Source organism: Microcebus murinus, chromosome 1 (genome assembly GCF_040939455.1).
Source record: "Microcebus murinus isolate Inina chromosome 1, M.murinus_Inina_mat1.0, whole genome shotgun sequence".
Classification (NCBI taxonomy): Eukaryota; Metazoa; Chordata; class Mammalia; order Primates; family Cheirogaleidae; genus Microcebus; species Microcebus murinus.
The window spans coordinates 129,359,413-129,383,578 of NC_134104.1; the positions used below are offsets into that span (position 1 = coordinate 129,359,413).

The window sequence follows — 24,166 nt, forward strand, 5'->3', positions numbered from 1 at the left end:
TTTATTACCATATCGGATAGCATAAAGAACATTTGTACCACTGCAGGAATTTCTATTAATGTTGATATACAGCTACTTTATTCTTTTTGTACAGTATTTCATAATGTGGTTGCAGCATAATTTATGTAATCATTTCCCTAGTGAAGACATATATGCTATTTATTTATTTATTTTTTGGAGACAGAGTCTCACTTTGTTGCCCAGGGTAGAGTGCTGTGGCATCAGCCTAGCTCACAGCAACCTGAAACTCCTGGGCTCAAGTAATCCTTCTGCCTCAGCCTCCCGAGTAGCTGGGACTACAGGCATGCGCCACCATGCCCGGCTAATTTTTTCTATATATATATTAGTTGGCCAATTAATTTCTATTTATAGTAGAGACGGGGGTCTCACTCTTGCTCAGGTTGGTTTTGAACTCCTGACCTTGAGCAATCCAGCCACCTTGGCCTCCCAGAGTACTAGGATTACAGGTGTGACCCAGACATAAATGCTTATTTTCAGTACTTTTCTATCACCATTAGTGCTCTGTTTGGAAACAGTTTTCTGGACACTGAGAAGCGGAATTGTTGTATGAGTGAATATGACCAGTCTAAGTTTAAAAATTTATTTCCAGGCTGGGTGTGGTGGCTCACGTCTGTAATCCTAGCACTTTGGGAGGCCAAAGAGAGCAGATTGCTCAAGGTCAGGAGTTTGAAGTCAGCCTGAGCAAGAGCAAGACCCCATGTCTACTAAAAATAAAAAGAAATTAATTGGCGAACAAAAAATATATAGAAAAAATTAGCCAGGCATGGTGGTACATGCCTGTAGTCCCAGCTACTTGGGAGGCTGAGGCAGAAGGATTGCTTGAGCCCAGCAGTTGGAGGTTTCTGTGAGCTAGGCTAATGCCACAGCATTCTAGCCCGGGCAACAGAGTGAGACTCAGTCTCAAAAAAAAAAATTATTTCCAGATTGTCCTCTCAATTGGTCTACCAATTTACATTTTCATCAGTGGTGTTGAAGAGTATCATTTCTCCCTACTCTTGCTGATACTTGGTACCATCAACTATAAAGATATTTGCATGGAGCTGAATGAAATATTTCATTGTATGGTAGAATGCTCTGATTACTATTGAGATCGAACATATTTTTTTATATTTATTGTTAATATTTATTCTTGTTTGTATTGTTTGGCAATTTTTCGTTTAGGTCCTCTCTCTTTTTTTGTATTGATCACATAGAAGATATTTATGTTTTCTTTACACCTTGGAGAGTAGATTGAGAAAAAAAAAGAAGACATTCTTGATATTAAATTTTATGATTTGTGTTGTAACTGTACTCTCCCAACTTTTCATCTGCCTTTTGTTTATGATATATTAAATTACTTATGGCATTTTTTTTTCAGTTTCTTTATCTGCCTAACTTAGATATCTTTCTTTATCTGCCTAACTTAAATATCTTAAAGAATTTTTAAATTTGAAGTTGTCTACTTAATAATCAGTCTTTTACTTTATGCCTTTTCATTTTATCGTCTCTTTAAGAAGTCTTTTTGTATTCCTACATTATACACTCACTTTTTGTGTATATTTTTAGAATACATTTGTAAAGGTTTATTTTACCTTGCATTTTGATATCCAGTCCATCCCCTTCCCTTGTTTTACGTTTGGCAAACTCTTTTAAGGCCTAGCTTAAACATTTTCTTTTCCTTCTCTCCCCTCTTCCTTTACCCCCTTCATTATCTTATGGCCTTTTTACTATTAACAATATAAATACATCACTCTGTACCAGTGCTGAGCAGTAGAAATATAATGCAAGCCTCAAATGCAAGCCACACATGTAATTAAAAAATTTCTACTGGCTATATTTAAACAAGTAAAAAGAAACAGGTAAAATTAATTTTGATATTATAAATTTAACCTAATATGTCTGAAACATTGTCATATCAACATGTAATAAGTATAAAATGGTAGTGGTGAGAATTTTTTTTCCTGGTGTGTATTTTATACTTAGAGCACACCTCAATTTGTACTAGTCACATTTCAATTGCTCAATAGCCATGGAGGCAAGTGACTATCATATTGAACAGTACAGCTCTATATAGTGATTGTTTATATGTTTATCTTCCCTATTTTCCTATCATTTCCTCAAGGACAGAGATATTTCATTTGTCTTTTTATCCAAGGTTTATTCAAACTCATGGTGTTTCAGCATTGTGGTATGTTTGGGAGAAGCTAAAATGTCCTTGGGTAACATCAATGGAAGAACAGTTTCGAGAAGAGGTAGATTATTATACTGCTGTTCTATTTACTGGACAGATCATCTTCTAATGCTTTAGAGCAGCATCGTTACATTGGAGAAAGTCGTGAAAAAAGGGATTAGGTGGTTAGGGGGTCTTCAGATCATGCCATATGAGAAATGACTATAGCCTTGATGAGGCTTGACTTGGGAGGTAGGATGGGCATGAGTGAGAGAGTATAATTTTCAAGGGCTTGAAGAGCTGTTAATAGCAGGAATGAGTCTAACTCTAGACATAGAACTGAAGTTCAATGAGAAATAACAAGGGTCCAGATCTTGGGTGGACATTAGGAAGAACTTCACAACCATGTAATGCCTAAAAATGAATTGGTTTATCTCAGGACCAAGTGATCGCACCCTATGTTGGAGGTTTTCTGAGAAATTACTTTTTCCTAATAGTTAGCAAAAGACTTCTAGCTTCACATGGGACAGGGAGTTAGACTAAATGACTTCCAAAGATCCTTTTGCCCTTGAGGTACTATGATTCCAGGAGACCAGACCCATGAACACATCTGAATTCTTTAGAAAAATGTGTCACCAAATTCTAGAAATATATATGTGAAGATGTTTGTATCTGGATGCTTGGATTTACTTTCATCTCTTTCTAAGGAGTTCCGAAATAATCACCTTAAATTTCTAGATTTTCTCTAAGCTTTGTATGTCACTGGAAAAACTGGTCCTTGCATATATATATATTTTTTCAATCACTAGTTTATTCAATATTATTCACTATCTTTAGTTACTTCCAAATGTCTCCAGCTAACTCGGAGATTCTGAGCTTCTCAGACCTTACTTCGAAAGGCCTGACAAGACCAAGTTGAAAAGCCTATGTATGTGCTGATACAATTCTTTAGAAGCATTGCTGATTTGTGGTATACAGCAAACAGTTGGATTAGTAAATATTCTAGTGATGATTAGCACTTTTCATTTACATAGCTCTTTTCACCTCAGATTCTCAAATACTTTAAAGATAAGGAGAAATTCATAATCAACATTTACTTGACAAACTTCTCTATTAATATTCAGCAAATGATCTTTAGAATTGAACTAGCAGCTTATAGCCCTGGTATGCTTATTTTCAAAGAACCAGAAACTTGCATTTTTCAAATGATGAATTATCTCAAATCAAGCATTTTGAACTTTTTGGTTTTATAGCTAAATTTCAGAGTTAAGACATGCAAGAAAGAGTATTAATGTTATATTTCCATTGGGGAAGGAAAGGCCCTGGTTGGTAAAATATATCAAAATATAAACTCCTAAATTTGCCAACATTTCCTGGTGAATTTGTAGAGATTTCTTTTCTCCAGAATCTAATGTGTTTGTCTTTATACCAACTTCCACACAGGGCTATGGAACACACCTGATGAATCATTTGAAAGAATATCACATAAAACATGACATCCTGAACTTCCTAACATACGCAGATGAATATGCAATTGGATACTTCAAGAAACAGGTCGGTTTCTCACTGTGCAACACTGTTTTGTCACTCCTTTTCTTCATAAGCAATCAGGTAGCCTTCATTCAAATAGTTTTTATTTTCCCCTCTAGTGTTTGCTGCTTACCAGAAGCATAAACATTTATTTTGTAAGCTTTTCACCAGAAATAAATTTCAGACTGAATTAGAGAGGTATAACTGGCACATAGTAAATACTAAATAACTGTTTGTTGAGTGCATAAGTGAATGTCATGTATAACTGAAGTATAATATTGCATCCTGACATTCTAAAATATAGTATCCTCACACTAAGGAGAAATTCTCAGTCCTGAGTGGGAAGGGTTCTCTATGAATGAGCAAAACAGATTAGGTATCTGAAAGACCTACCTGAGGACAACAGAGAGGAAGTCCTGAAGTTTACAAAGGACTGCAAGCAATCCTGGTTCTGCAGCATGGAGAAGGCTAGGAGCTGGGCTGTTACCTTAAGTACTTCCTTACCAAAAGTTTTCAGCTTCAGTTTTTTTTTTTTTTTTTTTTTTGCCACAGAAGCAGACAGGAAAGATCTCAACTCAGCTTTTTGAGGATTATTCTTTGGCTGTGTGTTATTCTTAGCAGTGGTTTATAATTCCTAAACATTTTTCATTTACTTTTCTGACTATAAACATAACATATAGTCATTGTAGAAATATTGGAAAATGTAATAAAGCATAAAGAAGAAAAATGGCTTGTAATTCTACCACCTAGAGAAATTTATAGTTAATGCTTTGATATATATCTTTTTAATATTTTTTCTGTGTATATGTACACATAAATATAAAAATTGGCTCATACTGTATATGTATTTACTTGTCTCTTTCACTTAGTATTGTGATAATTTTTTTCACAAAACTTTAATGGTTTGCTAGGATTTTGTTGTATAAGTAGAAAATGATTTATTTAACTAATACCACATACATGTGTGCATGTGCATGCTTGTGTGTTTGTATGGGTGTGCATTTTGCCCTCATTGATGGGAATTTGCTTAGAATAAATCTCTAGAAGTAGAGTTGCTTCCAGACATTTTTACGGTTTTTGTTATGTATTGCCAAATATTGTAAAAGTTTCTATTCTTGTCAGTAATATATAAGGGGACTCAGGAAAAGAGTTGATAATTGAAAAAAGTATTTTTTTCCCTTTTCCAGGTAATAAATTGCATATGCTTGGATTTATTTGATCATTATGAGGTTTGATTTATTTTTCGTGTTTATTGACCCCTTGTATTTTTTTTTTTTTGATTGTCAAGTCATTGTATTTTGCCCCCTTTTCTATTAAAATATTTAGATTTAGGATTGACTTATGAGAACTCTTTGTATATAGTGATATTAATGTTTTTTTTTTTTTTTTTAGAAACAGAGTCTCACTCTGTTGCCTGGGCTAGAGTGCTGTGGCATCAGCCAGCTCACAGCAACCTCAAACTCCTGGGCTCAAGCAATCCTTCTGCCTCAGCCTCCCAAGTAGCTGAGACTACAGGCATGCGCCACCATGCCCGGCTAATTTTTTTTTCTGTATATTTTTAGTTGTCCAGCTAATTTACTTCTTTTATTTAGTTATTTGTTATTTTATTTATTTATTTATTTATTGAGACAGAGTCTCTCTCTGTTGCCTGGGCTAGAGTGCCGTGGCATTAGCCTAGCTCACAGTAACCTCAAACTCCTGGGCTCCAGCAATCCTACTGCCTCAGCCTCCCGAGTACCTAGGACTACAGGCATGTGCCACTATGCCTGGCTCATTTTTTCTCTATATTTTTAGCTGGCCAATTAATTTCTTTCTATTTTTAGTGGAGACGGGGGTCTCCTTCTTGCTCAGGCTGGTCTTGAACTCCTGACCTGAAGCAATCCTCCCGCCTTGGCCTCCCAGAGTGCTAGTATTACAGCCGTGAGCCACCACACCTGGCCAATATTAATCTTTTATGATATTTGTTTCAACATTGCTTATAGCTTTTTCTTTTAATCTACAGAATTAAAAGAAAGAATTCTTTTTTATATTTTCTTATATTACTAGAAAGCTTTTTCTGCTCTGATGGTAGATTAATTAATCTCCTATTTATTTTCTTCATATTTTCTTTGAGATGTGTTTGCGACTTTTATGATAAAAATCACCTGAGAGAAGTCAATGGGATTGTTTTATCAAGGGCTTGACTATCAGCTTTTCTAGGCTATAAACACATTGCAAAGCATAAAATCTCAGGCATGGTTCTTAAATGACTTGTCTGTAGTCATCTTTGAGGATGATGGCAATAATTACTTGGGAAATAAATATTTGTTTTAAGATGAGGCCGGAAACTGCTGGTGATGGTTCTGAAATCCAAGTAATTTTCTACAAATAACTGAAATAGACATTTTAAGGAAAATTATGTTTACATTGTAAATATATTATTTTTATATTGTAAATATATTATTTATATATATTATTTATAAGTTTGAATATATACCCTGTAGCACTATTACTGCTTAAAGTACATAAATGAATATATTGCAAAGTATTAATGTTGTTGAAACAAACATGGATAGTGATGATCTGGAAGATTTTTTGTCTGCAAAGAAATGATTTCATTTCCTCAACATCAAGGTTCTGATTGCTTTATTTTTCTTTCAGAATTGGATCAATGTTAGTTATTAATTTGTTGAGAATTCTCCCTCACCCTGCTGGGAGAAATTTGCATCAGTTATGTTTATTTTGTAACTAATGCATAATGAAACCTAACTTTTACTTAGTATCTGTTCCTGTTTCAAACTTCTCAATATTATTTGTGTTTTATTCTGGTCAATTTTTTTCTACTGTCTTGCTTCCTGTTTGAACAGTTTAGTTTCTTTCTTTCTTTCTTTCTTTCTTTTTGAGACAGAGTCTCACTTTATTGCCCAGGCTAGAGTGGGTGCCGTGGCGTCAGCCTAGCTCACAGCAACCTCAAACTCCTGGGCTCAAGCGATTCTGCTGCCTCAGCCTCCCGAGTAGCTGGGACTACAGGCATGCACTACCATACCCAGCTAATTTTTTCTATATATATTAGTTGGTCAGTTAATTTCTTTCTATTTATAGTAGAGATGGGGTCTTGCTCTTGCTCAGGCTGGTTTTGAACTCCTGACCTTGAGCAATCCACCCGCCTGGGCCTCCCAGAGTGTTAGGATTATAGGCGTGAGCCACCACGCCTGGCCTGCACAGTTTAGTTTCTGACATTTTGAACTTCGAATGAATCCTCTTCAAGATAGTACAATGAGAGCTTGAAAGAAGCATGTCTTGATTCTTTGCACAGTACCTGGCATATTGTTAACATGCAATAGATATTTCATACATGATGTCCATATAAATCAATTTACTTGCATTGCAGGGTTTCTCCAAAGAAATTAAAATACCTAAAACCAAATATGTTGGCTATATCAAGGATTATGAAGGGGCCACTTTAATGGGATGTGAGCTAAATCCACGGATCCCATACACTGAATTTTCTGTCATCATTAAAAAGCAGAAGGAGGTAAGCAAGTGGGCGATTCATATTCCTTCTGTACAGGCCAGTCTTATTTGGAGTGGGTTGAATTTCATTGGGTTCTATGTGTATGGACCTACTAGATATCATAATCTTAGTTGACTATGGTTTATCTAGATTTCTTATTTAAAGGTATCCTGCTTCTTAGGTCTCCATTCCTAAGAGGTTCAGTACCTGTTAAATTGGTATAAAATAGAAAATATATGTAAAATATGATGACATATTTTAACTTAACCTTCAAGGCCTTTTACATCCTGGCCTCAGTTATCCTTCCCAGTCTTATCTCTTTACTTTCATCTCCAAATACTGCAAATGTGTTTTTTCTATTGAATACTAGTCTCCAAAGGCAATCCCTGATACCTTAATACTCTTGCTTGGTGTGTTTGTCCATTACCCACTCTTTTTTCCCCCAACACACATGCAAATGAAACCATTTTAGCTTGAGTTCTGTTTTCTCCCTTGAACTTATCTAGCACTGGTTTGATCTACCTATTTGAATTTCAGTTATTCATCTTACAAAGAGATGTATCTTAATGTGTAATAATTTCTCCTTTTATACTGCAAGTTCTGAAGGCTTATCCTTCCAGGTTTAGTGATTTGTTATCTGATATTTGGATAACATCTTTTACACATACAAACTAAAAGAGAGGTAGTAAAGGGGAAAGGTTGACTACATAGTAATTTTAATTTTCTCTAAGGCAGAAAAAGAAAACCTAAGAGCATAATTGGGGAATACACAAAGGCCATTTATTAAACAAATGAACCTCGTGTGTTAAGCCCAGGATCATCTCCTTGCTGTCCCCAGTTTGTTGGAGTTCAGAAAACTGGGAGTTTGCAGCTGTGTCATCCCACATCAATTCCACTTGATACTTCTGTTATTAATGCTAGTGCACTTTTCTCTAAGAAATAACTAAAGAAGACATCTGTCTTAAACCCTTCTTTGTTTTCTGGTTTCTGCTAACATCCTTAATCTCAGTTCTTAGCTTTTTGCCAGGCATTACTGACTTAACAGCCATGAAGCGCCTCACACAGTGTCTGGTGCATAGTAGTTACTCATTAAGTATTTTCCTTTTACTTAAAGTGACTCAGACTTGTTCTTACGCTCCCCGTGGAAGTGAGCAAGGGCCTTTTTTTTCTTTTTTTAATTAGAAAGGAAAAACAACTTTTGTTGCTTCTTGTTCAAAGATGTCAGGCTAAGAGAGAATTCCAAATAGGGCACTTGGAAGAGTTAATCAAGCACAGCAGGCTCCTCTCTCTCCCTGGCTCTCTCTGAAGAGCTGGCTTTCCTCATTGTTCTCTTTGGGGCTTAATGAGCAGGTCTGGATTCAGCGGCACATTGTTCCGCATCAGAGGCTGCTGGCCAGCTAAAGCCATCACCGCCCTGTCAGCTGCTCTTTCCTCACCCCCCCACTCCGCCCCCAGCAGCACCAATTCATACCCACGCTGTTCTGTTCGCTGAGAGCAGGATTCCCTTGGCAGAGCCTGCAGATTCGCATTGTATACAGATCTGTTGGCCCTTCAAACCTAAAGGTGAAAGCCAGAAGCACAGAGCTATTTTAGATGGCTAACAAAGCAGTCAACTTTTGAGAAGCCAGTGCTCCCTCCTCCTCCTTTTTCCTCCTGTCCTCTGGGATCCCTTCTCCCTCTCTCCCCCCTCCCTCCTTGCCTCCAGCCTTCTTTCACACATGGGTAATGGAGGTTTGGAGCTGTTAGCCTCATTTTTTTAGAAGTCCAGTGCACTATCCACCTAAACCTAGTTTTTTAAAAAAGAGATCTGAAGTCACTATAATAAAATACTATATTTGCATTCATGTAGTATCTTCTTCCACAGAACCTAAATGATTTTTACAAGTATCATTCATTCCAACTGTGAAAAACCTTTCCCACTAGTGCTGGCAGCAAACAAATGGTAAACATATCGAGGACTTGACTAGCCTCTAACAACAGCATCCAAGAGCAGAATAAGTTGTAGTTATCACTAGTGGAGATGGAGAGAGAAACTAGTACAGTTGAACAGCAGGTGGATGGGAGAGTTGAGAGTTAAGTGCTACTTTGTGTGTGTTGACTCCAAGGGAAGGATGGATCTCTAAGGTCCTAGAGTCATCTGAGATGGCTTTGTGGGAGATTTGTTTTGAACTGGATAGCCTGGTAATGGAATCAGCATGAGCAAAGGCTCAGAGTCCAATGTAAGTAGATTCATGGGCAATGAATAGGTAGAATCACAGGTATGTGAGTGATGAAAGGCACTATATGCGCTATTTGAGAAAGTGTGAATAGGCTATGAGCAGGCAGAATTGGGTGTATATGTGCCTCTGTGTGTGCGTGTGTATGTGTGCACGTGCGTGTGTGTGTGTGTACGTAGGCTAGAGTGGGGTAGGTGATTCTTAAATGTTAATCCACATATGATACTACCAGAGACTGGGGTTGGGGAGCCAAAGTTAGGGTGGGGAAAATCAATGCTCTTTTTTTTGTAAGGAGGCATGCTAAGACTTGGTGATGTATTAGAGATGGGGAAGCCCCCCCTCCATTTTCTTTATGGGGAGACCATAAAACTGACAACAATAGGTCATAGGACTGAGATAGGGACTTCAGGAGAGGAATATGGTGACTGACTTTCATTTGGAAGGTGTTGATTTTGAGTTCCCCGTAGGGGGTTGAAGTGATGTGTTCCAGGAAGGTGAAGATAAGACATTGGAGACAATTAAAAGGTTGCTTTTCTCCAGAGTGATCCTTGGAGGTACAGAGAGGTTAGGAAACCTCCCACTCTCATTAGCAGTCACTTCTCAGGTGCTACATGAAGAGTTTGGAAGGCACCTGATAGGTCATTACATTTGGTAAAGAGGAGAAAACATTTTAAATTGAAACTTAGTCTTCAATATATTTTCTGAAGGTATGCATTTAAGAGATTGCCTTTGGGATTTATAAATGGAAAGCATCCACTTAGATCAGCTGTGTCCAAAGAGAGGCAGCTACTAGCCACACGTGGCTACTCAGCACTTGATATGTGGCTTGTAAAAGTTGAGGATTGTTGTAAGTATAAAATCCTCTGATGTTGAAGACTTCGTTTGAATAAAAGAATGTTGAACATCTTATAATTGTTTCCTATTAACTCTGTGTTACAATGATATTTTTGATATAATGGGTTAAATAAAATATACTATTAACATCAATTTCACCTGTTACTTTTTATCTTTTTTTAATATGGCTACTAGAAAATTTAAATTACATGAGTGGCTCACATTATGTTGTTTGTTTATTTTTTTTTTCTTTTTGTGCCTAAAGACCACAGAACACGTTATGTTTTTATTGGACAGCACTGATCTAAATTTACCAGTATATACTTTTACTAGTCCCATTCATTTTATGAAGTTCTTTGTTACATATTAGAATTACATATTCATGCTGCAGTATTTACCAGCCATATGTTTGAAATCAAGCAGTTAGGAATTAGAATTTTTCCCTTTTCCTTTGTGAGTTCAGTTAGTGACTTCAACTGTTTTGCTTCTTCTTTTCCAAAATTTGGTTATGATATGGTTAATTTCAGGATGGTGATTTTTGAGGTTTTGGGTTTTTTTTTTTCCTATTTAAAGGAAAACCACACTTTCTTGGAAGTAATTACTTCAGCACATTAGGAATTATTTTACAAGACAAACAAGACCTCTCCCAATATTCCCAAATCCACCCTAGCAGCTCATGTCATATTTGTGTTGGCCCTAAAGGATAAACGTTTAGAGCTGCTTTTTTGATGCAAACATAATGGATTGGGGCTGCAAACCTTGCAAGTTTAAATAACAATAAGGCTATCACTATTCCAGGCTTTTGGGGCTTTCTGGGGCCTGCTCATCTACCCCTCCAGTCTGAAGGGAACAGTTCCTAGTTACTGGATGTGAAGAGGTTCTGTGGCTTCATTGGGCAGCAAATACTGAGGGCCTCTTTCCTGTAATCCTGGCAGCAGATCCTCAGAGAAGCAGGGCAAAATAATTGACTCTTACTCTAAGGATGACAAGTGGGCCCTAGAGGCAGTGTGTTCTTTCAGTATTGGCTTTTCTGTGTGGCATGGACAAAGTCCCTCAAAGACGGTTGTGTGAATGCCCCTAAATGGGCATGGTATAACAGAATGTTTTCATTTCCTTCTTATTAAATAGCATTCGCCCTTTTCTTTCCTTTCGTTTCATAAAAAATACTTTATTTTGTTAGTAAAACATTTTGTCTATCCGCACATAGACTTCTTTTCACTGAACACTTACTTCTGCTTCACAGATAATTAAAAAGCTGATCGAAAGAAAACAGGCCCAGATTCGAAAAGTCTACCCTGGACTTTCATGTTTTAAAGATGGAGTTCGACAGATTCCTATAGAAAGCATTCCTGGAATTAGTATGTATAGACCTTCTTTTAAAAGCAAAGTCTTTTAGTAATACCATGCGGTGTGTTTGAAACAATTTCCAGAGCGCAGTAACATGAAAAGCTTTATTGCCCTGCCTGTTCGTATTATCTTTAGTCTCTTAGGAAGGCAGCAAGTACTTTCCTTTTATGTCTTTTTCTCTACCTTCCAGTTCAAATAAACTGAAGAGTTTAAATGCCTCCTTGTTAGGGCATTTATTAAGAGCCTGCCATTTGTAATACTGTGCTAAGCACTACTTATATGTGACCTTGGAGGTAGGGGAATTGTACTTTTGCATATGGGGAAATCGAATCTTAGAATAGTGGCACATTTAATCTTAAATGACACATAGCCAGTAATGGTCAGAATTAGAAGCAGCCCAATTCTGATCTCCAGGCATCTTGCTGTCTGCACCTTGTCTCATTGCCACCATGGTTGTAACCTATAAGATCCGTGCTTGGCTAAATTTGCTTACCTCAACTTCTAAAAAGGATTATTTGCCATATGTGACAGAAATCGTATAATTTGTTTCAAGTTCCCTATTTTACAGTAGTTTTCCTAAGGGTTCTTGTTTATATGTTAGAAATGTATTGTATTAAACCATACAAAGTAGTTGTATTTATAGATCAAAAGCTATCGGATATCATTCAGCCATTTTATTTGGTTCAAATCCGGGTTCTTCTAGTATATTGAAGATTTAATAAATAAAACAAAATCAAACTAAAATTCTCCAGGAAAAAAACAAGACTTTATACCAAGGATATATGCAGAAAAAAAACCCAAAAACCAAAAAAAACCCAAGACTTTATTTGGGCAAGATATATTACTTCATTACACCTATTCTATAGCAGATCTTATTTTGACTGCTAAATCCAGAAATCCTATAATACTTCCTGATGTAATCCCTAGTAATGGCATAATAGGTACCATCATTGAATGCCTACTTGTTCCAGGCATTCATGTATTTTTTTTTACATACACCAACTAATCTCAGTAGGCATACTATCACTTAAATTTTAGAGTTTTGTTTTATAGATTGATAAACTGAGAGGCAAGAGGTTAAGTAAATTGTTTAGAGTAAGTTGTCCTTTAGGGAGAGAATAGGAAGTCAAATTCAGATTTATGGGACTCTGGGCTGTATTTTCTATCTGCTACATTAAACCGTCTTACATTACAAGCAGGGTTTTTGTCAGAGAAAATAGAGTCTAGGATAGAGTTTGTTCTGACCTAAAAATAACAGCTTAACTCTTGCACAAGGTGATTAGCAAAAAATTTGACTTGTAGTTAAAAAAAATACACATGCACACAGTACTGGATATATTTGTTTTTTATGCTTTCCTCTGAAAAGTTAGAGTTCCTGCTTTAAATACTCTAACATGTAGGGAAGAATTACCTCTCTTGGAAGTGTTTTGTATCGTTAGCTGTATGAGGAAGTAACTAAATGACCTTCATTTCAGTCTTATTCCAGAAATAGACTTTTATTGAGGCATGGTTGTAGTTTATTGTGTTTTTGATAAGTATTGACTGTGTTATTCTCTTGACCAAAAGCAGTTCTCATTCAGTGTTTAATTTTGTTGATGTATAGGAGAGACAGGCTGGAAACCGAGTGGAAAAGAAAAAAGGTAAGTGTGATGGGCATGAGGATGTTAATGGAAGTGATTTTTTTTTTACCCTCCCAGCAACTTAGAGAAAGAGGGCTAACTAATTGTAATCACTAATACAATAGTTGATGGGCTTTGATGTTTATAAACAATTATGGCAGGTTTCCAGTTTGGGAGTCTTGTAAAAAATGAGCTGAATAGTAATTAGCTGGCAAGAGGGCAAAAAACTAATCATTGCTCCTTGTTGTTTACTCTTTTCAAGTAAAGAGCCCAAAGACCCTGACCAGCTTTATAGCACGCTCAAGAGCATCCTCCAGCAGGTGAAGGTGGGTATTCTCTTTATTCACCTCATGCAAATATTTTGAAATGATTTCCCACATGGAATTTCCATATTAGATACCTTACTTTTTTCTTTACCCAAGAGCCATCAAAGCGCTTGGCCCTTCATGGAACCTGTGAAGAGAACAGAAGCTCCGGGATATTATGAAGTTATAAGGTTCCCCATGGGTAATGCCATTAACATTTTCTAAGTATAGATTTAAAACTCTCTGGATGGCGGTGTGGGGGACAAATGGTGGCTGAGGTTGATTGGTACTCCTCTGTTGTAGGGTAGGAAGTATATGAGGGGTGGCGGGATCCTGTGTACCGGTGGAGGGACGGTGATGCCAGAGAAGAATGATAAAGGAGGAGTGGGTGGCTGTGTTCATGAGAGACATCCCATAGCTGTCTTTTAGAACCCACACACATTGAACAACACCAGACGCAGAAAGTCCAGTCCAGGGAAACTGCAGACAGTACTAGATATGAAAGCTGGCTGTTTGGACATAACCTTGCTCATATTCTGTTTGGTTGCAAATGAAAAGTCACCAAGCTGTCCTCTTGCTATGCTTTGATTCTGTTTATCAGAAATGGCTATTTTCTGTAGGAATTTTTGAAGGTAATATGAAAGAAGTTAGATTAGGTTGCTTGACTGCTGTACTTTCAGAGGGAGAAATTCTATTTCATGCAATTCTTGATTTTCCATGCTCTTAGTGGATACTGTTAGTCTCACCGTATATAGTCTTTATTTTAAGCTTTCTCCCACATCCAAAAACAAACAAAAAAGATGTCTTCAGAAATGTAGCACTGTGGAATGTGCTGCTGTGCCTTGCCTGCACCACGCTAAAAATGAATGATTAATTGAATCAATTGAGAGCCTCCGAATTAAACCAGTTTGGCATTGTGCAGATGACACGCATCTAGCTAACTTGCTTTCTTTTTAAGTTATGTGGCCATTTTTTTTGGAGAGAGCCAGAGTCTTCTCTTTTTACTTGTGGTCTATTCCAGGTACTGAGAACTGTGGAAGTGTTAGAATGTGAAAAGGAAGAATCATAGGGATCCATCAGCTCTTTGATAACTGAAAACTATTTTCAGATGTTTTCTATGGCATTAATTTTCACATGAATGTTTTATATAGATGTACTAATGATTTCAGTAGCGTATACTCGTTAAAGTAGATATACATCTGTATGCTTTTCTTTCCCTCTTTTCTCTGCCTTCCTCTCACATGGATGGGATCTAACCTATTGCACTGAGAGTCACACACTGGACATTGCCTGTGTAGTAGTCTGGCCCAAGCGTGATCTCTTACCACCTGTGCATTGCTATGTGGGGTTTTCCTGTTTACCCAGAATTCCCAAGTTGGGGAAAAGGGAAATGAAAATAGAATAATTTAATGGTGTCTCCATATTTGGCACCATCAATATTTAGTCGCTTTGTTTTTTAACCCACATTGTTTGGTCTTAGGAAAAAACCTAAGAGGGCTGGAGGAAGAATGATGCTATCTATAGCTTTAGAATAAAAAGGAAATACAGAAAGGAAGTAGTCAGAATTGGTTATACTTATTCAGAAAGGTCCAAACACTTGTATAAGCCTTGCTTTGTTTCTGCTACATTTTAGGCTCTCTTCATCTCTTCTCACCCCTCTTCTCCTAAAAAAATTTTTTTGAAAAGCTTTTGGACAAACTTTTTATGTAAAATTTTATCCCCCCCCCACACTTTCCTTCCTTCCTTCCTTCCTTCCTTCCTTCCTTCCTTCCTTCCTTCCTTCCTTCCTTCCTTCCTTCCTTCCTTCCTTCCTTCCTTCCTTCCTTCCTCCCTCCCTCCCTCCCTCCCTCCCTCCCTCCCTCCCTTTCTTTTTTCTTTTTCTCTCTCTTTCTTTTCTTTTGATTGCATGCCTTTTCCTTCTAAAACATGATTAACATTATATTGGGCAGCATATCTTAAGCATTTAGGTAGAAGAAATATAAATGTCTAATTTTACTTAGAGAGGCATAATTTCATTGTTCTTTCTTCCTTAAGTGAGAGAACATCTTGATCTGTTCAATCACACTTGGGTGAGACAGTTAGTGGGGATTTGCTGAGTCTTAGTGTACCCTAACACTTTTAGATTTTTCTCTCCCTCTAAACTGGTTCAATTACAGAAGAAAGAAAAATTGAAAGTTGAGCTTACATATGTGATACATACACTATAACTGAGATAAACTAATCAAAACAGATAGGCAGAAGCAGATCTTTTCCATTTTTTTCTTTGATGTTTTGTGGTGGGTTTAGGCTATTGATGCAAATGAATTTCTTCCTATTTTGGGATGTTGTGCATAAATTTACTTATTAAATGATAATCTCAATGTATTTGGTTGTAAGTTTCCCTCTGGAAAATTTGCTAACAGTGGGAATTTGGGTTATTGGTATTCAGGAGCATTTTTTTAAAAAAGCCATTTTGACTCATTTTTCCATACATAGTTAATACAATTATAACTTTTTTTTTTTTTTTTTTTTTGAGACAGAGTCTCGCTTTGTTGTCCAGGCTAGAGTGAGTGCCGTGGCGTCAGCCTAGCTCACAGCAACCTCAAACTCCTGGGCTCGAGCAATCCTTCTGCCTCAGCCTCCCGAGTAGCTGGGACTACAGGCATGAGCCACCATGCCCGGCTAATTTTTTATATATATATATATCAGTTGGCCAATTAATTTCTTTCTATTTATAGTAGAGACGGGGTCTTGCTCTTGCTCAGGCTGGTTTTGAACTCCTGACCTTGAGCAATCCGCCCGCCTCGGCCTCCCAAGAGCTAGGATTACAGGCGTGAGCCACCGCGCCCGGCCAATACAATTATAACTTTTAACAATAGAACCAGACTCAAAGAGAACCAGGGATCCATAGACAGAGAAATGTTAGCATCTTTTAATCTGCATGGAATCCTTTAAATTGGTCCTAACAGTGAGAGTTGAGGAAACCCTGGTGTAGTCTTATCAGTTTAAATGAAGTACTGTTTTCACTTGTAAAATAATACAATTTAAAGCAAGTAGATATATTGGGAAAATATTTTTTATAATAGTCTCACAAGGCTTACTTGCTTTAGAAAATAGATTAGAGTTTATCATTCTTATTTCATTGATGGAGCATGAAGCAAAATTAATTTGAACCATTTTACATGCAGGGTCACTGGTGTATTTGCAGGTGTATTTATGATCGTTTTCTCTAGCTTTATCTATAGAACACCAAACCAACTGTGAATTCAGTGAAACAAACTCAGTCTGATTGTTTTGATTTAAGTAATTAACTGATTTAATACAAATGTTCCACCTGCTCTACTCCATGAAGATAGAGCCTCTTCTGTGTAATTCTGAGTGAATAGCTAACAGTAGTCAGTTCATCATACTTATTGTTGCTAATCTACTTAGCTTCCTTGTGCTGAATAGGGGATTGAACCAGATGACTAATAATAGTCCCTTTACTGTTAAAATGGCTGTGATTTTACATAAAAAAAAACCCACAAAAGAATGAGCATAAGATTTAAGAACTGTTTTCCTTGATCATAAGAATTTCTCTTAAAGAAAGATATTGGGATGATAAAAATGTAATCAAACCAACAACCTAGATTTCTTTCCGATTCTCACTTTTATCAGCTAGTGTTTAAAAGGAGTCAAAGATTGCTAATATTTTTTTTTCCTGTGCAGATCTGAAAACCATGAGTGAACGCCTCAAGAATAGGTACTACGTGTCTAAGAAATTATTCATGGCAGACTTACAGCGAGTCTTTACCAATTGCAAAGAGTACAACCCCCCTGAGAGTGAATACTACAAATGTGCCAATATCCTGGAGAAATTCTTCTTCAGTAAAATTAAGGAAGCTGGATTAATTGACAAATGATTTTCCCCCCTCTGCTCCTTAGAAACTCTTCAAGCAGTGTGCCTAAAGCAAGGTGGTTTAGTTTTACAAGGAATTGAACATAACCTATTGAAGAGACTTGTAAATGTAATAATTAGCACTTTTGAAAAACAAACAAAAAAAACCTCCTTTTAGCTTTTCAGATATGTATTTAAAATTGAAGTCATAGAACATTTTTATTTTATGAAATAGATTTTAATCTATTTACTACTATTAATGTAAATTTTCTATGGCATGTCTTTTAGCTGACTATTCCATGATAGATGACCAGGGGTTTCCTCAAAACTGGTATGTGAGGAAATTGCACATAGTAGTAAGATTTGGGGGAATCCAGAAAATTTTTAGACCATGAATGTTTCTATTTTTTTCTAATGGAATGTGAGAGTTTATTTTTATTTTATTCTGAAGGATTTTAAGGAAGGGATACATGATAAAAAGCCCATAAAAGGTGAAATATGTGATGTTTGAAGTCTCATTGTAGACTTTTTATATATATATTTTTAAAACACTCATCTAGATGAGGTGCTTTGAGCAGTTCTGAAAAATACAGTTCCAGAAAAGCAACTGCTTTAATTCCTAAGGAAGAGATTCTAAATAATGCAAACTTTTTTATAAGCATCTGGGGTTTTGATAATTCTGTCTACCTACAACAAACTTGTTAGTGTATAACCACTATTTTAATAATCATTTTCTCTACACAAATGTGTAATGTCATATTTGACTTTGCTTATGCAGGCCATAAGTTCCAAAAGGTAAATTCCCAGGCCACAAAGGCATAAACTTGAAAACACTTGATATTGAATCAACATGCTTTAATAGGAAAAGATGAATAGTCTATGTATCTATCAATCTGGTGGATCCTTGTTCTAATAAATAAGGATTTTTTCTTTTCTATGATACAGACAACCCCATTGATAACATATATATGAACATTTTTCCTTTTGCATCTCCAAATGAAGTTTATTGTCTGAGGTGAATTAAATTCCCACCAAGGTTTGCTTGTCAGTATTTTAATACCTACATTGGTATATTGGTCCAGAGTCATATCCTACTAAAAATCCATCGTGCAGCCTTATTAACCTATCTTGGGATTCCAGCTTAGTGCTTGGATTTATTTCCTGATTACACTACATAGAAAAGTGGGACATCTGCCATCCCAACTCTGGGAAACCCAACTAATATACCACCATATAAATAAATGAAGGCCATCTTGATGGTCTTGACACTAATTTTTATGATGCAAATTTATAAACTGATTTTTGTAAAGGACCAGGTTTTAAAAGTGTATTCAACTTGATGTTTTCTATCAGCATAAATAAATTAAAATGATCATGAACAGTCATTAAAAACAGTTGCCAGAAATAATCTGCATGAAGGAAAAACAAGCCCTGCAAATGGTTAATTTGGAAGTGTTGTTTTTGATATGTAAGAGATATTCAGAATGCGCAACATTGAAAAATGCCTCAACTTTTTTAAGTATAAGAAACTACCAGGAGTGGTGTCTAGATTTCTAATGAAGAATGATGATACAGTTTGGATTAAGTGTCTTGGACTGGTTTTAAACAGTACTTTGTACCCTGATCTGCTGAAGCATCTGTCCAGCTTGGTATCCTGTGAAAGTTTGTTATTTTCTGATTAGACATTCTTATAGAGTATTGTCTTCAAAATCAGATTGTCCCTTCTATATTGAAAGCATTTTTATGTTTTCTAATTTAAAAATTAATATTTTCTTATAGATATTGTGCAATAAAGCTGAAGTTAGAATGTGTGGTTTTTGCAAATGCTTTAACAGCTGATAAAAATTTTACATTTGTAAAATTAATATATTGTACTGGTACAAAATAGTTTTAAATTATATTTTAAAAAGCTCCCAATCTGGTGGTGTGTTTTATTCTAGAAGACTGAGGTTAAAAGAACAAATGCGTGATCTGATTGACGACCAAGGACTGTATCCCTAATCCTTAGATATTAAACATTTTGTTGCACTTGTGGGAAGTTTCACAAAAATCCATAGCCCATCAGACATTTTCAAGAGGAGAAACACTTACTCTTATCTTTTGAGTCATCTACTGCATCTTACACACTCTCACCCACTAAACAACAACAAAAAATAGTTCCGTCAAAAGAGTAATGTTATTGGTTTAGATCATTTTTTTACCTTCCATCTGTGTAATAGATGAATAATGAGAGACAAAAATAATCTTGAGTTTCAAACATCTGCAATATGAGCTTCTAATGTTACTCGAAATGCTATCTGTAGGAAAGAGTACTATAATATATCCTGTAGCGGTTTGAGAGGACCCAACAAAGAGAACCTTTCTTCCGTACTGAAATCTGAACCAACTGAGAAGTCAAAAAAATAAGGCATATAATAGCCAAAATATCATCTTTAGTGCTAATAAAATGGATATTGGACAATGTAGCTTACTTAGATCTGCGAGAAATGAGCTGAATGTTGCCCTGCACCACTGCCAACTTTTCCCCCAGGGGCAGGGCCTTTACTATCATTAAGCTTACTGCACAGCCAAGAGCGGTGGTGCTCCCTGGAGGCAGGCCAATAACAAGGAGGCCCAGGAGAGCAGGGCATTTCAACCTATGTCCATAACAACCTATAATGGTAAGTATGCTATTACTTAACTCGTCAATTTGGAAAGTCCCCCCAGGGGAGGAATGAATGAGGGAGCAGAGGGAAGGTAGGAGATGATGTATGTCCTCCTACAAGGAAATACACTTCTGGAATGGAGAATAAGTCTCCTTCTCTCCTCTATCCCACATATCCGTAAGTTAAAAATCTCCAGAAAAAGTTTTTTTGATTATTCAACCAATAATTAAAAATTGGTAATATTTATTAGAAGAAAATGATGAAAAAGGAGACTGGATGTTCATTTACCTGGAAGTAAAACTAAATATGAAACATAACGATTTCGAATCAGAAGTGTAGTTTCTCTCTCAAACAAGAAGCAGTGCAATTGATAATCAAAGTATGCGCCTGAACTATCAACGCGGTTTTGCCATCTTAACAGTAGCTTGTTTATGCCAGCATCAAAGAAGCCTGGAGAATGAGTGGCAATGAAATTGTGAAAGGCATTTTCTACAGCTTGTTGAGAATCGAATATTGTTCCTTTCAAGAAATGGTCTAAAGGCTGGAAGGAAGCGGTAGTCAGTTGGTGCAAATTCTGGTGAATATGGTGGATGACAAAGAGTTTCCAAGTCCAACACTGTAGTTTGAGCAGTGTTGTTTGTGAGACGTGGTCGAGCGTTGTCTTGCAAGAGGATTGGCCTGTCTCTATGACCAGTCTCGGTTGCTTAATCACAAGTATCCTCATCATTTTGTCCAACTGGTGGCAACAGACATGTTCTGTAATTGATTGACCAGGTTTCATGAAGCTGTTAGTGGATAATACCAGCACTGGACCACCAAACAGACGCCGTTAGCTTTTTTTGTGATTATTCGGTTTTGGACTGTGTTTTGGCACTTCCTCTTTATCCAACCATTGTGCCACATGCTTGTGATATTGTAAAAAAGAATGCGTATCACGTCTAACAACACGGTGCAGAAATGGTTCGCCTTTATGTTGTGACAGCAAAGAAAGGCAAGCTTTCATGCGATTTCTCTTAAATCTGATGCTCATTTAATTCATGCAGTACCCATCTGTCTAGCTGCTTTAGTCTGCCGATTTGTTTCAAATCGTCCAATATTGTTGCTGCTAATTCACACATAGTTTGAGATGATTCGCTTCCACTACAACTTTCAGCTCATCATTATCCACCTTGGTCTCGGGTCTCTCACATGCCTCATTTTCTAGATTAAAATCACCAGAACAGAACTTCTCAAACCATCGACATACTGTGAGTTAATCACGCACCACGTCCTTCCCAAACACTTCACTGATATTTTGAGCTGTCTGCGCTGCATTGGTTCCACGACAGAACTCATATTCAAAAATAACATGAATTTTTTACTTATCCACGGTTTCACAAAAATTGCTCTAAAAAATTTTTGAAAGATAATCACAAGCCAAAATGTGTGTTTGAAAGAATGAAGATGTCCCGTCACAAAAAAATAAAACAAGCAGTGTCAGAGTGAAATGTCAGATATATCAACCGTCAAACTTAGTTCTGAAGGAAATTGGACATTTCATACTTAATAACCTAAATAATTACAGGCTAATAATTTGTCACCCATTTAAGCTGATATTCTTCAGACCAAACCTTCAGTGTTTACTTAAGAGAGATTCTAAATACTGCACAAGGAAGGGCTACTGGTGGCAGCCCTTGGCCTTTAATACTGTTCGAGTTGTTCTATTCTAGTCCTTAACTAGCATTCTGCTCCTGGCAAAGTAAAAATGCCAAAGAAAAGAGATAAGTTACTCTTGAATGTCAAAGGTCATAATGTTGCAAGTTCTTATTTCAGAGGTAGTAATTAGTTTGACATTTTTTTTTTCCATCTGTTGAAACAGATTCCTTGACTATTCGGACGTTTTTTCCCCTAGTAGAAAAAAGATGTGTGCAGGGGGTAGGCCAGATAGGTGGTGGCAGGGACTGAAGTCAATCTCTGCTTGAGTCTTAAGGCTCTTGGTAGTAGTATTTACTTTCTCCTTTGGCTGTATTGGTGCTACCCATGTAAGTTGTGATGAAGATTGGCAGAGTAAAACTAGTGTTACTAATGTCCCAGTTAGGCAAAAAGATGAAAATGAATTTAAAGAGGAAAAAATAAAGAGGAAGTGGCAGAAGGTTTTCAGGTATACTTTGGAGGAAGAGCTTCGACAACGTAAACAAAAAGATCTTAAAAGGAGGTGACAGAACAACCATAAGTACCATGAAAAGTCTTCTTTAATGTAATTTATGTATATTTATTCCTTGATTTCTTTATGGGAACATCTTTACTTTCTTACAGGAAAAGGAAACTAACAATGACAAAGATAGGGTTTATTCTGGTGGAGTTTATTAAACGGTATAATTTCAACAAAGCAGAGAAAAGCAAAACAAAAGTCAAGCTTCCTGCTCCCTCTTCCTGTTGGGAAATGCAACACAACCTTTAGTAGGGCCAGGAGTTGAAAAAGATGAGAAACAACATGTATAATTTATGTGTGTGTATATTCATTTGCAGTCACGTGTTGCTTAATGACAGGGATACAGTCTGAGAGATGTGTTATTAGGCGATTTTGTCATTGTGTAAACATCAGTGTACTTACACAAACCTAGATGGCGCAGCCTACTATACACCTAGGCTCTGTGGAATAGCCTGTTGCTCCTGGGCTACAGACCTGTACAGCATGTTACTGTACTGAATGCTGTAGGCAACTGTAACACAATAGTAAGCATTTGTGTATATAAACATATAAAGGTACAGTAAAAAATATGGTATAATCTTAAGGGACCACTGTCATATATGCAGTCCATCACTGACCGAATCGTCGTTATATGCACATTACTGTGTGTGAGAAATTTTATGAGCTGAACCAAGAGTTGCCCGTTTTAATTTATCTAGGTTTGAAGTTCTTTAAAAGAAAATCCTTGGACCTTCCCAAAAGAATGCATATGTTTGCACGAATGCACTTTCTGCATAATCAGTTCACTTGGTCCTTGGACCCTCCTAAAGTTCGTTGGGGAACCCCAGTTTCAGAATATTTGCTCTCTGTCAACCTCTTATCTTGGGGCATCTAGTTTCTGCCTAAAAACATCTAAGAACAAAGAATTTGCTTTTTTGTGCAATAGGGCTATTCAACAAGGGAACAGGCAAAAGGTTATAAGTTAGTCCATAGGTTGGGTTGAATTTAGCTGTTTTAAAGATTTGAATAAATTCACCCTCAGTTCATACTAAGTTTGTGATCAAGTTCTAATTGAAACCTTTTCCCACTGAGTGCTATTAAGTGTGCCAGCACTGTCCCTACCCTCTAATACATCCAAGGACACTTGTACAATTGTAGCTGTGTACACAACTCAAGAACCCTTCTACATTTTAAAAACATTTTTAAAAATTGAGATATAATTAACATACCATACACAAATCTTGTGTTCAGTTTGCCTTTTGACAATTTTATTCGCCAGTATCACCACTACTCTAAAGATTTAGACACAGAACATTTCCATCACCCAAGAAAAGTTCATTTGTGCCCCTTTCAGGCCAGTTCTCCTCCCCCATCTCCAAGCAGCCACTTGTGATTTCTATCACCATATATTAGTTTTGTCTGTTCTTTTATGCCATGTAAGTGGAATCATACAGTCTGGCTCATCCATGTTTTAGCATGTATCAATAGTTGTTCATTTTTATTGCCAAGTAGTATTCTGTTGTTGAAATATACCACTATTTGTTTATCTACTCAACTTTACGGGATATTTTGGTAGTTTCCAGGTTTTGGCTTTTATAATCAGGCTGCTATAAACACTACAGGTTTTTTGGTAAATACATGCTTTCATTTCTCTTATGTAAATACCTGAGAGTGAAATTGTTAGGTCACAAAGTAGATGTGGGCTTAACACACTGCTTTGGGAACTACCCTGTTACTCTTGTGCCAGGTAATAAAAACCCCTTGCTATGACAACAAAAAACAAAACAAAAACCCAAAAAACAACCCCCCCCAACCCAAAGTAGATGTGGGCTTAATTTTTTAGAAAAATCCCTCTTCACTTATTTGTATTAATGTGTGAAGCATTTTTTATTCCAGTCCCACTATTTACTGTTATCCCTTCTAGGTTTTGCATTTACACATTATAAATTTATTTGCAAATTATGTTTTCTCATATATATTC

The 24,166-nt window shown here is 36.6% G+C and overlaps 1 protein-coding gene across 3 annotated transcripts in view; it reads left to right on the forward strand.

Annotated features, from left to right (window-relative positions):
* The window catches only part of KAT2B (lysine acetyltransferase 2B), a 100,661-nt gene extending 81,374 nt beyond the window's left edge, over window positions 1-19,287 (forward strand). For 2 of the 3 annotated variants that reach the window (XM_076005651.1, XM_020290022.2), the window contains 7 exons: window positions 3,614-3,724; window positions 7,071-7,214; window positions 11,487-11,601; window positions 13,194-13,230; window positions 13,472-13,535; window positions 13,632-13,716; window positions 17,202-19,287. In XM_076005651.1, coding sequence (XP_075861766.1) covers window positions 3,614-3,724; window positions 7,071-7,214; window positions 11,487-11,601; window positions 13,194-13,230; window positions 13,472-13,535; window positions 13,632-13,716; window positions 17,202-17,395 — 750 coding nt within the window. In that variant the 3' untranslated portion in view covers window positions 17,396-19,287. The remainder of the gene's footprint in view (window positions 1-3,613; window positions 3,725-7,070; window positions 7,215-11,486; window positions 11,602-13,193; window positions 13,231-13,471; window positions 13,536-13,631; window positions 13,717-17,201) is intronic. The other variant, XM_076005653.1, reaches the window with a different exon arrangement.
* The last annotated feature ends 4,879 nt before the right edge of the window (window positions 19,288-24,166 follow it).